At 35.2% G+C, this 15,849-nt stretch overlaps 1 protein-coding gene across 1 annotated transcript; it reads right to left on the bottom strand.

The window, feature by feature from the left end:
* Window positions 1-10,074: 10,074 nt before the first annotated feature.
* Window positions 10,075-12,637, bottom strand: LOC131604908 (uncharacterized). Its single transcript, XM_058877322.1, has 2 exons — window positions 10,996-12,637; window positions 10,075-10,904 (listed from the first exon to the last, which is right to left on the bottom strand). The coding sequence occupies exons 1-2, from the start codon at window positions 12,635-12,637 to the stop codon at window positions 10,075-10,077; spliced, it is 2,472 nt and encodes an 823-aa protein (XP_058733305.1).
* Window positions 12,638-15,849: the final 3,212 nt, after the last annotated feature.

Below are 15,849 nucleotides of genomic sequence, written 5' to 3'. Positions count from 1 at the left end.
TGAAACGTTACCTGTGAGGATTGAAGATAGGAGACTGAAGCAATTGCGGGGCAAGGAAATAGCGTTAGTCAGAGTAGCTTGGGGAGGACCAGCTGATGGAAACGTCACCTGGGAGTTGGAAAGCCAGATGAAAGATTCCTATCCGGAACTATTTGCTTGAGGTATGTTTTCGAGGACGAAAACTCTTTTAGAGGGGGAGAGTTGTAACATTCCGAAAATTCTTATTTAATTAATTTAATCAAGTTTTAAATTAATTATAGGAAATTAACATTTTGTTGAATTATGTGGAAAATAATAAAATGTTAAGTTATTGGGCCATGCGGTGGAATTAGTAAAGTGGGGGTGTAATTGTGTAAGAGCCCATTCTAATTTTATGTTTTTCATAAAATAAAGGAAAACAAGAGGAGAAAGAGTTAGAACGTGAAAAACAAGAAGTTGTGAGAAGAGGAGCTGAAGAGCGTAAAGGGAGAACCAAAGAGGAAGAGGAACCAATTCAAGAATTTGGCTAAGGTAAGGGGAGACTTGTCTAATTATCATCTATTATCGGGTTAGGGGTTGATAATACTGAGTAGATGTGGAATTCGGTTCGATTGAGTCATATGATAGGTTTAGGGATTGAGTCAATTGTGTGATGTTTGATCTCTATGTTTGAATCTATGATGTTTGCGTTGTTATGGTCTCAATTGATGTGTAATTGGTGTATTTTGAGATGTATTTTGTGTGGTTTGTGCATTCTAATTCCCTAGGTTCGTACTGGTATGAATTGGGTGTGTTTGGAATGTGTAGAATGCTGTTTTCTGCAGGTTGGGGTTTCTGAAATCGCCGGTTCGCGCCGCGTACATAGGGTTGGCGCCGCGAACAGGTGGGCAGAGTGCCAGGAAGTTGTGATACGCTCAGGTCGCGCCGTGTACCTGTGTTCGCGCCGCGAAGGCGTAACTTTTCCTCGCTTCGCGCCGCGTGTGGAGGTTTGCGCCGCGAACAGCTTGGCAGGGAGCCAAGGAATTCTTGGAACGCTCAGTTCGCGCCGCGAACTGAGGATGGCGCCGCGTGCTGTTGGTTTTGAGATATTTTTGAAAAGTTCAAAGATGCATAACTTTTTAACTGTTGGTCCGTTTGATGTGTCGTTTCGAGCTAAACGAACCTTACAGGATAATCTATATGATGATGATTGAATGGTTTTTAAAATGATGAAAATACATGTATGCTATTCTTATTGAATATGATGATTGGTGCAAATATGTGTATGTTTTGTATATGATGACGATGGAATTGTGTTTGAATGATGTTAATATATATGAACATACTTGAATGATGATGATGATGTTGATGATTGATGATGATGATGGTATAAGTATGTTATATATGTTGCATTCATTCATGTTCATTGATGATACTGTATCCATAAGGGTGTGTTGGATCAGTGAAGGGCATGATTCCCATTGTGTGGAATCTGTGCTGGTAGGGCCGTATCTTGGACGATGTTGGATCGGTCATGGGTTATTCCCATTTGATGATGTTGGTACCACATGCATAGTGTCAGTTCATACATATGCATACTTTATAACATGATTGGATGTATTCCAGTGTTGTAAATGTTGATGATGTGTTGATTGTTGTTTGATTGTTTTGAATGTCTGTTTATGAAACAATTGGGTGAATGATACAACTGTGATGTGTTATTGCTTTATAACCTTATAACATTTGTTAATTATGATGAGACTCACCCTTACATGTTGTCATTTTCAGATTGAGGATAGCGGCTGTTCGACTCGGTGAGGATTAGCTCATGAGTCAGGGTCTTAGTTAGCGTCAGGTGTCATGCTCTGATAGTTGTAACACTGGGGACGCGATTGTTTAGAGTTTATGATTATGACTCTAGTTATGTTTTTGATGTTTTGAAGGATAAGTTTTAAAGATGTTAAACTTAGTCCGTTTTTTATAAATTTCCGCTGTGTGAACATGAAACGTTTTAAATTATGATGATTACCTCAGTGAATGCATGACATGACTGACTGGTGTTTATTTATTATGAATTGTGGCACCCTTATTTCATGTACTCTGAATAATTGTTTTAAAATTGCCGCGGGGTTAGTAAGGGGTGTTACATAAATCACCATTGAACATTATCAATATAATGTCGAACTTCAACAACAAAATCATCATCATTCATAAGAATGCGTCTCTTACAATCACGTCGCTATGTTGCATCATCATCATACAACAATACTTCACTTCACAACAATATTCACAACATAAAGCAATTCAATTCAAGTAAAGGGGTTCATAAAGATTTCCAAGAATATTCAAAGCATATACAATGGATAGACATCAATTAGAGCTTCATGGAAGTTCAAACGGAATTTAAAAACAAGTTACGGTTCAAAAGATACATCGTGTCAAAGTTTGAACAAGTTTTGCACAACAAGGTCCGCTTACAACCTTCAAGCACGCTTATGGAAATCCAATTTCAATAACCCCGCTTCAAGCGGACTAAAACAGTATTGAAATACAATCCAGGCTCCGCTTAGCAAACTAGCTCCGCTTAGCGAGCCATCTTTATTTTTCAAAAATAAATAGCATATAATCATGTCACATATCATGCCCACAATATTGTTATCAATCAACACCAATTCACATTTACATAAATATGATTCAAGTAACATGTTATCACTCACATATAAATCATACTCATACTATTCACCAATTCAACATCTCATTATACATGTAGTAAACAATTGCCAATACATTTGTGCACATCCTCATCAATTCATTACGGTATATAATATGAATAAATTACAACGTATCATATCAACACATGTTATTCACATTTCATCAAGCCATAACACATATTCAAATACATACATGTTATTAAAACAACCACATCATAATTAATTCATCAAGTAATCATTCTCCACAAGAACATTCAAATAACACATATTCATTCACACAAATCACAAATATTACACCCCATAACATGCCATCACAATATTATTCACAAATTATCAAGTTATAACGCACATATACATAATTACATGTTAACCACATCATAATTTATTCATCATGTGCTAACCATTTTACTTCTATCATATAGATAATTTCATTAGCTTTCCAACGCTTCGAACGGCGCATAAAACGGAGTTACGGATCAAAAGTTATGACATTTTGAAGTTTCAAAAAAAAATTGACAACAGGGTATGCTCAGCGGGCTGGGGTCCGCTTAGCGACCGCGCGATTATGCAGAAAAATACAATAGCGAACAGACCTACAGAAATGCTATATCTCCATCCAAAATCACTTCCAATCAACAATTCAAAGCATATATGATCAGTATACATCATTTATCATCATCAAATCATACCAAAACATGCATAGACCACCAATTTCATGAAATCTAACATAAATCCTAACATTTCTAAAACTATGAAATTGAATGATTAAAGATGATACACCAATCACAACCTTACTCACTCACATAAACCTGCAACAATCCATCAAAAGCTCAGCAAATCATTCATTAATTTCAACATTCATCAACATCACATTCATGGATTTCAATTATGAAACCTAATCTCTACCATACCCATCATCATGTCAACCCTTAGAGAGTAAGAACCCCATCCTTACCTTAGAAAAAGCCTCATCTTCAATTGAGTCATTCCTCTCTTCATGCCATAGCTTTCTTCTTTCTTCCCTTTTTTCTCTTCTTTCTCTTCTTTCTCTTCTTTCTCTTCTTTTTCCACAAAATAAGTTATGAGACCAAACCTCTAAAACCCTAACTCTTACTACTCATTCTCACTAATGGGCTTAACCCATAATCCATCCATTGTATTATATTCCTTCCACTTAGGCCCGATTCATAACATTCCTCTAATTACTCAATTAAGTCAAATAACACACGTAAATAAATAACCACACAACATTACCGAATATTATTTCCAATAATATTCCACATCTACCATCGATCCATAACTTAAATATACCGACTCGTGAATTCATAATCCTCCGACTAATTCGACCATAACTTAACTGCACAAATCAATACATTATTTTAATTACGCCTTTAGAATAATACCGATAAATCCCGACTTCGACTGATTTCGATGAATAAATCCTTGATCAATTTAATTAAATAATTAATTAAATTCAGGGCGTTAAAACTCTCCCCCACTTAGAATATTTTCGTCCTCAAAAATCTATCCGACATAACCATCCTCGACTTCGCTTCCAACTCTCAGATTCTCAGTTGCGTTTGACAACACTTCGACTACCCAAAACAACTCAATCTGACTTAAATCCAACGTGAATTATTTGACATCTCTACGACATACTCGTTAACAACTTACTAACCACCTCAGGAATCTCCCAGCTTATCAACACTTAAAGTAGTAGTAACTATAACACGCTTAAACATGGAGATACAATCTCACTTTATTAATTTAGCAACAGAGTCATCACTTCTCACCAATACTTGACATATCAACTTTTAAGGTAGTAACAACCACAACCCTCTCATATTCGGGTGTTCAATGTGCCATACCATTATCGTATTAACAACATTCTCAACATCAGAATACATACGTACTTTCATTCCCATAATTATGCACACCAATCTTCAACAAACACCAACAACTCTCTCTCCACCTCGTTGTATCACTCTTATAGTGACATCAACATAACCAGCATACTCAACTCCGTCATAGTACGAAATATCACTTCCTACTTACAGTAACCAACAACAAAATCACGACAATAAAAGGTTTGCTAATTTACACGTCATCTGGTTGTTACAGAATGGGCTGTCAGCAAGATCTTCTGGTCGAAATATTCAGCACACAATAAAAGGTTTCCTAAACTGATAATTGAGAGAAATCAAGAAACGCAATTAATAAATCATAACAGCTCCTGCTGTCACACAAGGATGTCATGACATCGGTCATGAAATTCACTACAGAACCTGTATTAGCTTAACACATATGCAGCCTACATAGCACAATATCAAACATGTATGTTTTACCATAAATGCAGCCAACATAAAAACATCTTCAAATATAATGTCGAACTTCAACAACAAAATCATCATCATTCATAAGAATAAGTCTCTTACAATCACGTCCCTACAATGCATCATCATCATCATCATGATACAACAATACTTCACTTCATAACAACATTCACAACATAAAGCAATTCAATTCAAGGAAAGGGGTTCATAAAGATTTCCAAGAATATTCAAAGCATATACAATGGATAGACATCAATTAGAGCTTCATGGAAGTTCAAACGACATTTAAAAACAAGTTACGGTTCAAAAGATACATCATGTCAAAGTTTGAACAAGTTTTACACAGCAAGGTCCGCTTAGCGACCTTCAAGCGCGCTTATGGAAATACAATTTCAATAACCCCGCTTCAAGCGGACTAAAACAGTAGCGAAATACAAACCAGGCTCCGCTTAGCGAGCCATCTTTATTTTTCAAAAATAAACAACATATAATCATGTCACATATCATGCCCACAATAATGTAATCAATCAACACCAATTCACATTTACATAAATACGATTCAAGTAACATGTTATCACTCACATATAAATCATACTCATACTATTCACCAATTCAACATCTCATTATACATGTAGTAAACAATTGCCAATACATTTGTGCACATCCTCATCAATTCATTACGGTATACAATATGAATAAATTACAACGTATCATATCAACACATGTTATTCACATTTCATCAAGCCATAACACATATTCACATACATACATGTTATTAAAACAACCACGTCATAATTAAGTCATCAAGTAATCATTTTCCACAAGAACATTCAAATAACACATATTCATTCACACACATCACAAATATTACACCCCATAACATGCCATCACAATGTTATTCACAAATTATCAAGTTATAATGCACATATACATAATTACATATTAACCACATCATAATTTATTCATCATGTGCTAACCATTTTACTTCTATCATATAGATAATTTCATTAGCTTCCCAATGCTTCGAACGACGCATAAAACAGAGTTACGGATCAAAAGTTATGACATTTTGAAGTTTCAAAAAAATATTTTTGACAGCAGGGTATGCTCAGCGGGCTGGGGTCCGCTTAGCGACCGCGCGATTATAAAGAAAAATACAGCAGCGAACAGACCTACGAAAATGCTATATCTCCACCCAAAATCACTTCCCATCAACAATTCAAAGCATATATGATTACTATACATCATTTATTATCATCAAATCATACCAAAACATGCTTAGACCACCAATTTCATGAAATCTAACATAAACCCTAACATTTCTAAAACTATGAAATTGAAGGATTAAAGATGATACACCAATCACAACCTTACTCACTCACATAAACCTGTAACAATCCATCAAAAGCTCAGAAAATCATTCATTAATTTCAACATTCATCAACATCACATTCATGGATTTCAATTATGAAACCTAATCTCTACCATACCCGTCATCATGCCAACCCTTAGAGAGTAAGAACCTCACCCTTACCTTAGCAAAAGCCTCACCTTCAATGGAGTCATTCCTCTCTTCATGCCATAGCTTTCTTCTTTCTTCCCTTCTTTCTCTTCTTTTTTCACAAAATAAGCTATGATACCAAACCTCTAAAACCCTAACTCTTACTACTCGTTCTCACTAATGAGCTTAACCCATAATCCATCCATTGTGTTATATTTCTTCCACTTAGGCCCAATTCATAACATTCCTCTAATTCCTCTAATTACTCAATTAAGTCAAATAACACATTCCATAACTTAAATATACCGACTCGCGAATTCATAATCCTCCGACTAATCCGACCATAACTTAACTGCACAAATCAATACATTAATCCAATTACGTCTTTAGAATAATACCGATAAATCTCGACTTCGACTGATTCCGACGAGTAAATCCTTGATCAATTTAATTAAATAATTAATTAAATTCAGGGCGTTACAACAATAGCCATGAACTCACGCATCTTATCTCTTTCACTCGCTATTGGTTCTCTCTCGGCCCCTCAAACACAACAACAACAACAACAATAGTTCTCAAACAACAACAACAAACGAAATATTAACAGCATCATCATAGCATTTGAAATGAAATATCACAATAACAAACGTATAGAGTCACACAACAAACATAGCAACTGGTTTTTGAGAAATAGTATGTAGACTACAAGATCGGAGCAAGTCCGATGGTTTCGACTCCGAAGGTGAAATAAGAAAATCAAAGAGGAGATAATAAAGCTTATTGTGCTCCCTTCTACTGAAAACTACTGATTGGATGTGTTGTTGCAGATCGAAGACGATTAATGAGTTGCGATGATATCGATGAACTGTTGATGTTGTTACGATTCGCGTTGTTGTGATGGGAGTTCTATTACTTCGGAAAACCTGTTGAGATTCGATTTACCGTGCTGCTGAAATGTTGTTGTTAAATTCGTGTGCGGAATTGTAAGAAATAGGAAGCAATTGGATCTGTGAATTGAAGCTACGATGGTGATGAATACGGATCTGATGCAGATATTGGAACAACTTGCAGATTTGCGGTTGATGAACGGGATGATGTTGAAGTGTTAGGGCACAAAAGATTCTGGGTTTTAATGAATATTCGAAGTAAGGGTATTAAGGTCATTATATTGGGTGATTATATGAGATGGAATAACAAATAATTAAAAAGTTAAAAAAAATTTTGCCACATCAGCATTTTTGATGATGTGGCCTGCTAAAGGTACAAAACGAAACTTTTAAAATTTGTTAAGGTAATCAACTTTTTTTTGGCAGGGGAATTTTTCAAACCGACCCTATATGGCAGGGAGAAAATAGGTATTAACCCTATATTATTTATTTTATATATGGAAGAAAAAAATGGATGTATATGGGAACAAAAATCTTGTCTTGCTCCATCATCTTCAAAATCAATTTATCTCTTTTGTTTGTATGAGTTATACTCATTACTCTTAAAATTATTTTCTATCAAAGGAACCTTTAAGTGCTAAAATAACACATAATAGTCTCTCTTATGGCAGACTGTAAACTTCAAAAACTCTGTAAAAAACACAGATTTCGTCCTTGTAATTTTAAGATTCTTTCATTTTAACCCCTCTTGTAGCAGACCTACAAATTTCAAAAACAACTCTGTTAAAATAACATAGATTTCGTCCTTGTAATTTCAAGATTGTTTCATTTTAACCCCTCTATGGATAAAGTTAACAAAAAAGGTGACATAGCGCTGCTGTGTTGGCTTTTTTTATTAATTCTTAATTCATTGTTAATGATGTAGATTTTTGAACCTTGGAACTTTTTAAAGCTAGAACCTTTCATCCTTATGTTCTACCATTAGGCTACATGCTTTTGTTTGATATATTTATTCCTCAAATATATTTATAACACAGTTTTGCATTAAATTTTATTTTGAGTTAATTTAAACTTTAATTTTGGCCAATACAGTAGCGTCATGTCATTTTTTTGTTGGCTTTATTGATAAAGTGGCTAAAATGAAAGAATCTTAAAATTACAATGACGAAATTTATGTTTTTTTTTTTGCAAAATTGTTTTTGAAAGACAAAACAGCTATTAACCTTTGTAATTTTATTATTTTCTATATTACTACAAGTATTTTTAAACTCTTGTAATAATTAAGATGGTTATTCTCCTATAAACTACACAAAGAGAAATGGACAAAATTGATTCTTAATCATCGTACTGTCCAATGTTTTGGCATAGGATAAAACTTTGGAAAATCTTCTCTCTCATGGTCACACTTTTTTCTTTTTAATTCTTTTTTTTTTTTCATGGCTGCTTTATATTCTTTTTTATTTGCATTCAAACTATAACCATTAACCTGAATTCACATGTATAGTAGTGATTCCTAGCCGTAGAAGTTGTGTGATTATTGCTTTCCTCCTCATCCTTATCTTTTGTACTATATAACAATAATTATCATTATCTTGTTCACATGAAATTATTAGTTTATGTTTATTTTATTTTGAGTAAAACTCACTCTTCGAATTTTAAATCATGCAGGAGAGATAAGTGATAACCATCACAAATGAAGCTACTATCTAAGCACAGTCAAAAAAGATTGAATATCATTATCAAAGTTCAGAAGGTGGACATAAACATAAAAATAGGAATCTTTTTTACCCAATTCCCAACAAAAATTACTATACCCTACGTTTAGGTGAAATAATAAAAGTAAAACAAGGCTAGTAAAGAAACGCACATTTATGTGTATAGCTATAGCTAGGTGTCACCAACTATAGTGCTTCATTTTTGTGCCTTTTTCTATGTTTGTTTATTTGTGAAAATGCAAAATGAGAGAAAGAGAATGTGGCAAACCAATCAACTACTATTCCATTATCATTGGTATTTGGTTGGTTAGACAGAGTTTGATCGAAGTATTGGAAACATAGTCAGAATCTCTCATCTTTCAAGGAGAATATAACTATGTAGGTTTTGGCAGTAGAGACAATAATGTGGGTGGGTTTGAATGAACTTGAAGACTATTGCTGTTGTGCGAATTTTTTCCCCACATGCCACAGCTGTGAAAAAAATCTACCCAAATGCCACATTCTGAAATTTATTTCCCAGAATGCCACAGCTGAGGGGGTTTTTCGCCAATCAAGATGGAGACAATGGTGGGACCCACCTGCTGAAAGGTCCATGTCGCCAATCAAGGTGGAGACATGGTGGTCCCCACCTGACACACACCATGATGTCGCCATTCCACATGGGGACAACCCATTTTTTTAATTTTTTTTTTCGTTTTAATGATTTTAATGATTTTTTTTTATATGTAATATATATTTATGAGATATAATTATGTTATATGATCCAATAAGTTAATTATATACTTTAAAATCATTTTTTTAATTAATTATAATTATAAATAAATTTTTTAAACATAATTAATACAAGATATTATTTTTTTATTACGAAATAAACTTTAATACAAATTATTAAATTAAAAACAAATATTATTAATTATAATTAATACAACTTAATACAACAACATCTCTAAAGTATTCAAGAATGTTTAACTAGTTAGAAGGGCCAGCTGCATTTGGCCGATGTGGACATTTTTTCCGCATATGTAATCCTTGACAGATTCCACATCGTCTTTTTACTTTGTCAACGGTGTCCATTTCAGTCCTAATGCGAGTGCTGTTTGGGCGACCTTTTTTGTTTCGTCGCATTCTTTCATTGTGTAAAAGAATATCACCTTGGTAAGGAGTCCATTGATCTTCTTTGGGAACATTGATGAAGCTTTGTTCGTATACCTTGAAGATATTTCGAACGCTAAATACAGGAGGGATAAACATCTGATAATTGAGTCGGACATGAGAACAAGCTGCAATGGCATGCGAGCAGGGCACATGAAAGGTTTGAAATTTCCCACAGTCACATGTTTGTTTTTGGAGGTCGACGTTATAATAAGTAAGTGGCCGGCACTCGTTATTATTAACTGTCTCTTGGACGACGAAATAGTTTCTCTCACGATCAAAACTCAGGACATTATAACTGTGAGATTTTTCTACTTCTTTTTGCATCTCTTTCATACAATTATCCGTGAAATCCTTCTTTGATGACAACATTTTTGTCCAATTATGACCTCGCCTCCCAAACAATGTGCCCATCCTGAAGTATGTTGACCTTACCAGTGCTGTAATAGGTAAATTCCTTGTTTCCTTCATCACCGAGTTCAATGATTCCACAAGGTTGGTTGTCATGTGACCCCATCGTCTTCCACCGTCATAAGCTCGAGACCATTTTTCTCTTGGAAGATTCTCTATCCAGTTGAAAGCTTCCATGTCTGTTTGTCGGATTTCCTCCCGATAGTAAGCGTATGTAGACTCCGTCAGAGCATACCCTGTATATGCAATATTAAAAATATAAGTATAAAAAAAGAATGAGTTTAAAGGTTGAAGAACAAAACACTAAAAAAATATAGATTAAATTACCCATGTTTACAACTTTCTTGCGGAGGTCTCTGTCCTTGATCGCTCTCATAAAATTTTGTGCGATGTGCCTGATGCAATACACATGCACTGAAGGAGGATTTTGCCAGCCATTGTCTGGGTTGTTGTATGCACTCTTGATAGACTCGTGTCGGTCAGATATCAAACATAGATCAGATTGAGGGGTCACGTGCAGCCGCAAATTTTTTAGAAAAAAACTCCAAGCCCCTCCTGTCTCACCTTCAACCAATGCGTAGGCGATTGGGAAAATGTTACCGTTCCCATCTTGCGCAACAGCCATTAGCAACGTTCCTCTATATTTTCCATACAGCCATGTGCCATCGACTTGTACAATTGGTTTGCAATAGGCAAAGCCTCTGATACTTGGTTGAAACGCCCAAAAAAGGCGATGGAAAATTCTTGCACCACTAATTTGTGTTCCATCATCTAAATATGCAGGCAATGTTTCCAACTCTATTACGGTTCCAGGAAGATGCTCTCGCATGACTAATAACCATTGTGGCAGGTCGTTGTATGAGGCCTCCCAGTTTCCATAAATAGACTCGATTGCTTTATTCTTTGCAAGCCATCCCTTTTTATAAGATATCGTGTAGTTGAAAACTGTACGAACATGAGCAATAATAGTTTTCACCTTGATTGAAGCGTCGTCACTGACGAGAGCTCTGATGCTTTGAGCGATAAGATTTGAGTCAAGCTTCTTGTGATCTTGTGACATAGCAGACGCCATGCAAGTGTGTAGTCCACCAATTCTACCAATAACCCATTTACCACACCCCTTTCGTAAGGATGCTCTGCATGTGAAGCCGCACCCTTCGATCTTACATCCAATCAAGAAACGTTGCGTATCCGACTTAGAAATCTTGTAATCAACACTATTTTTAATGTGATATTCCCGGATTGCAAACATACAACTTTCTTTGTTTTCAAATGTCATGCCCTCCTCTAAACCTCCACCTCCACAATCATGACCACCGTCTATGGAATCAAAGACAGGAACAGTAGAATCGAAGGAAACATGATTTCTCATGTGATAAGGTGGGTTGTATAAATCAAGTACTGGAGAAGGTTGGGAGACGGGAATAATTTCGTCACCTGAATCGTCACTAGAACCACCAAACAAATCAAGTTGCCTGGCATCATCAGAGTCGCCATCATCATCAACCTCTTCTTCTGGAAACAATTGCTCGACATGCTCGACATGTTGGGTTTGGGATGGCCCCACGTGTAGGGAAGACTGGGTTTGTGGATATTGATGTGTTTGGGACGATTGCGTGGGATAAACTTCCTCTGCCTCATGAAAACAAACATACATCTCCAATGGATGTCCACCACTGAATTTAGTGTGACAATTAAGCATTGAAGTAACATCCTCATCATCTTCGATCTTCGCAGTATTGTATGTAACATTGTCACGTGTTCCATTAATTATTGGATATCGGTAAAATATAGCTGATATATTTTTTTGCATGGTTTCTTCAATTTTTTTTGTCATGTGCACTAAATCACATTTGCGATGAACTTTGACAAGAATGGTAGTTGTATTCTGAAAAACTACCCCAATATTCTCAAGTGTAACAATATTTCCATTGAAATGAATGATACAAGGTATTTTAGTTTGTGCCATTGCAATAGATATTGTAGGTAAGAGATATGGTAATTTGTTGCAAAAAAGATGGTTTGCATGCAAAGAAATATGTGTAGCAAGTATTTATCACGCTGCATGCATGGAAACGCGTGGAACACGCATGGGGGGATGTCTCCAAAGCAAATGGCGACATTGGGGGATGTCTTCAAAGCAATTGGCGACATTGGATGGATGACTCCATGTGGAATGGCGACATCACCCTTTTCTCCAAACAAAATGGCGACAATGGGGGGGGGGGTTTACCCCATTCTGATTGGCGACATTCTGCAGACGTGATGGGATGCATGCATGCCTATTTAAACAGGCTATTCTGTACGCAAATAGCACACCTCACCTCAAATAATGGCATTGCTACTTTGTTCAGTGTTTATTGTTCCGTATAATACTTCTGTTCAAATTTCTGATTATAACACCAGTTTATCAGATCCATTAATTATACGACTAATGGAAAGAGAGAAACTTCGTCATTTAAAAAATCAACTACGTCAGGTCACCGAAATTGATCGGCATATTCTTCATATAGCATTTAATCGCAGATACTTCAACGACGACGGCGTTATAATTGAAGAAATAACACAATTAGAGACCGATGAAGATGTGCGTAATATGTTTTATGATTTTATTAGTGGTTTTAACAAAACGCCATTTGAATTGTATGTTAGATTTAGTAGATCAGCAGATGAAGTGATAACATTGTGTAAAAAACCGACATAATATAAATTTATGATTCAACTATATTATTTACTATCTCAACCACTTTCATTTATTTTTTACCCACTTTCATTTATTTTTTCACCCACTTATATTTACTATCTCAACCACCTACATTTCCCTATAAATACTCACACACTCTTATCACTTCTCACACACTCAACCAACTACTCACTTCTCTAAATTTCTATACACTAAAAAAATGTCAAATTTGCTTTGGCTCGGTTCAAAACATAGAGGAACAAGAGAAAATATTGCTATGGTAAGTTGATTAGTTTAAGTTCTTAAATATTATTAGTGTTTTAGTTTATGTTTAAACGCTTAAATATTATTAGTAAATATTTATCAATTCAATATTTTAGTTTATGTTTAAGCGCTTAAATATTATTAGTAAATATTTATCAATTCAATATTTTAGTAAGTTGATTAGTTTAAGTTCTTAAATATTATTAGTGTTTTAGTTTATGTTTAAACGCTTAAATATTATTAGTAAATATTTATCAATTCAATATTTTAGTTTATGTTTAAACGCTTAAATATTATTAGTAAATATTTATCAATTCAATATTTTAGTTTATGTTTAAGCGCTTAAATATTATTAGTAAATATTTATCAATTCAATATTTTAGTTTATGTTTAAGCGCTTAAATATTATTAGTAAATATTTATCAATTCAATATTTTAGTTTATGTTTAAGCGCTTAAATATTTTTTATTACAGGTAGATGATGAACATGTACAAGGGTTTAGATGTAGAAGTCATCAAAAGTTGGACCCATATCCTGCAATCCTCCCGTATATAATTTCGTCAGGTTTATACCACGTAACAAATATACCCTCAACCCAAATCGACAACCGTTTAATTTTGGCGTTGTTAGAAAGATGGAGGCCAGAAACTCACACTTTTCATCTTCCGACTGGTGAATGCACCATCACATTGGAGGATGTTAGCATGTTACTAGGTCTTCCCATTGAAGGTACGCAATTAAACGGTCCTTCTGAATTTAATGAGGATGTATGGCCTTCAATCGTGGGGGAAATACCGCCACAAAATTTTTTACATGGTTCCGCTGTAAGATTAACATGGCTTAAAGACATTTATAAATCACAAGCAAATAGACCAACAGAAGCTTCAACAGAAGAGCATAAAATGAGATATGCTCGAATTTATATAATGATTCTGATTGGTCAACTTTTATTTCCCGATAAAAGCGGCAGCCACGTCCATCCAAAATGGGCACAATTCCTCTTTGATTTTAATCAGTGTGGCACATATAGTTGGGGTTCTGCTGTTTTGTGTTACTTGTATAGGGAGATGTGCAAAGCGTGTGAATTCAAAGTAAAAGAAATATCAGGATGTCTTTTACTTCTTCAAGCTTGGGCATTTACACGCCTGTCTATTATTTCTCCTCACACTTCGTTCGATCAGTCATTTCCTCATGCGTCGAGGTAAAATATAATTTAATTTCATTATTTAATTTTCTTAAATACTTTTGAATAATTGTTTTATTTTTTTAATTTTGTTTAGATGGTGCGTTAAAGGCATGAAATTCAGTAACAACCCACGCCACTATCTCGAAGGATACCGGTTTAAAATTGATCACATGCGGCCAGATCAGGTTTTTATTCATCAACCCTTTTGAGAATATATTTTGTTTTAACTCTATTTCATTACACTAACTAATTTATTCAATTAATTATACTTGTCAGTTTATTTGGAGGCCGTATCTAGGATTTGCGCCCCCACGACTTCAAGATGGTTTGATTTGGAGTGCGAAAACGTATATAATTTGTTTCCATATTGTTGAAATGCATCAAAGTGATCGAGTGAGGCTTCAATTTGGCTATGTACAAAATATACCCGATCCACCACAGTGCCTCAAAGAACATCACAGGATGCATACAAACAAGTCCAAAAAAATAGCATGGACTGAACTCTTTCACGACGAGCAACAATGTTGGACTGATAGAGAATCATATACGTTGCAGGGAATTCAATTAGAAGAGGAGACAAAACCATCGCAAGAGTACATGCATTGGTATAGGTCGCTTCCAATAATATATGCATCATACGAACACTATCTCACTGACCCCCGTTCAATTCCAAGTGGGTCTCAACAACAACCTCAACCTCAACCTCAACCATTTCAACAACAACCTCAACCTCAACCTCAACCATTTCAACAACAACCTCAACCTCAACCTCAACATCAATTCTTCCAACAACAACCTCAACCTCAATTCTTCCAACAACAACCTCAACCTCAACCTTTCCAACAACAACATCCTAACCCCAATTATTCTCAACAACATACTTCTAGCCCTTACGTTGACCCACAATACACCTCCTACACACAATACACCCCATCCCACTATCAAACAAATTATAACTACCAAACCCAACACCAACAATCCCCTTACATCCAACAAAACCCTTCAACCTCCTCACACAATCCACCACCCACCACCTCTTACTTCCCA

This window comes from Vicia villosa, linkage group LG5, assembly GCF_029867415.1.
Source record: "Vicia villosa cultivar HV-30 ecotype Madison, WI linkage group LG5, Vvil1.0, whole genome shotgun sequence".
Lineage (NCBI taxonomy): Eukaryota > Viridiplantae > Streptophyta > Magnoliopsida > Fabales > Fabaceae > Vicia > Vicia villosa.
The sequence above is the reverse complement of the archived record's forward strand: the minus strand, read 5'-3'. Positions and strand labels throughout refer to the sequence as shown.

Bases quoted from the DNA above. Each gene is read 5' to 3' on its own strand.
- LOC131604908 (XM_058877322.1), bottom strand. From the start codon at position 12,637: ATGGCACAAACTAAAATACCTTGTATCATTCATTTCAATGGAAATATT. The intron at 10,905-10,995 runs GTAATTTAATCT...TTGCATATACAG, and splicing joins CAAGAAAGTTGTAAACATGG to GGTATGCTCTGACGGAGTCT.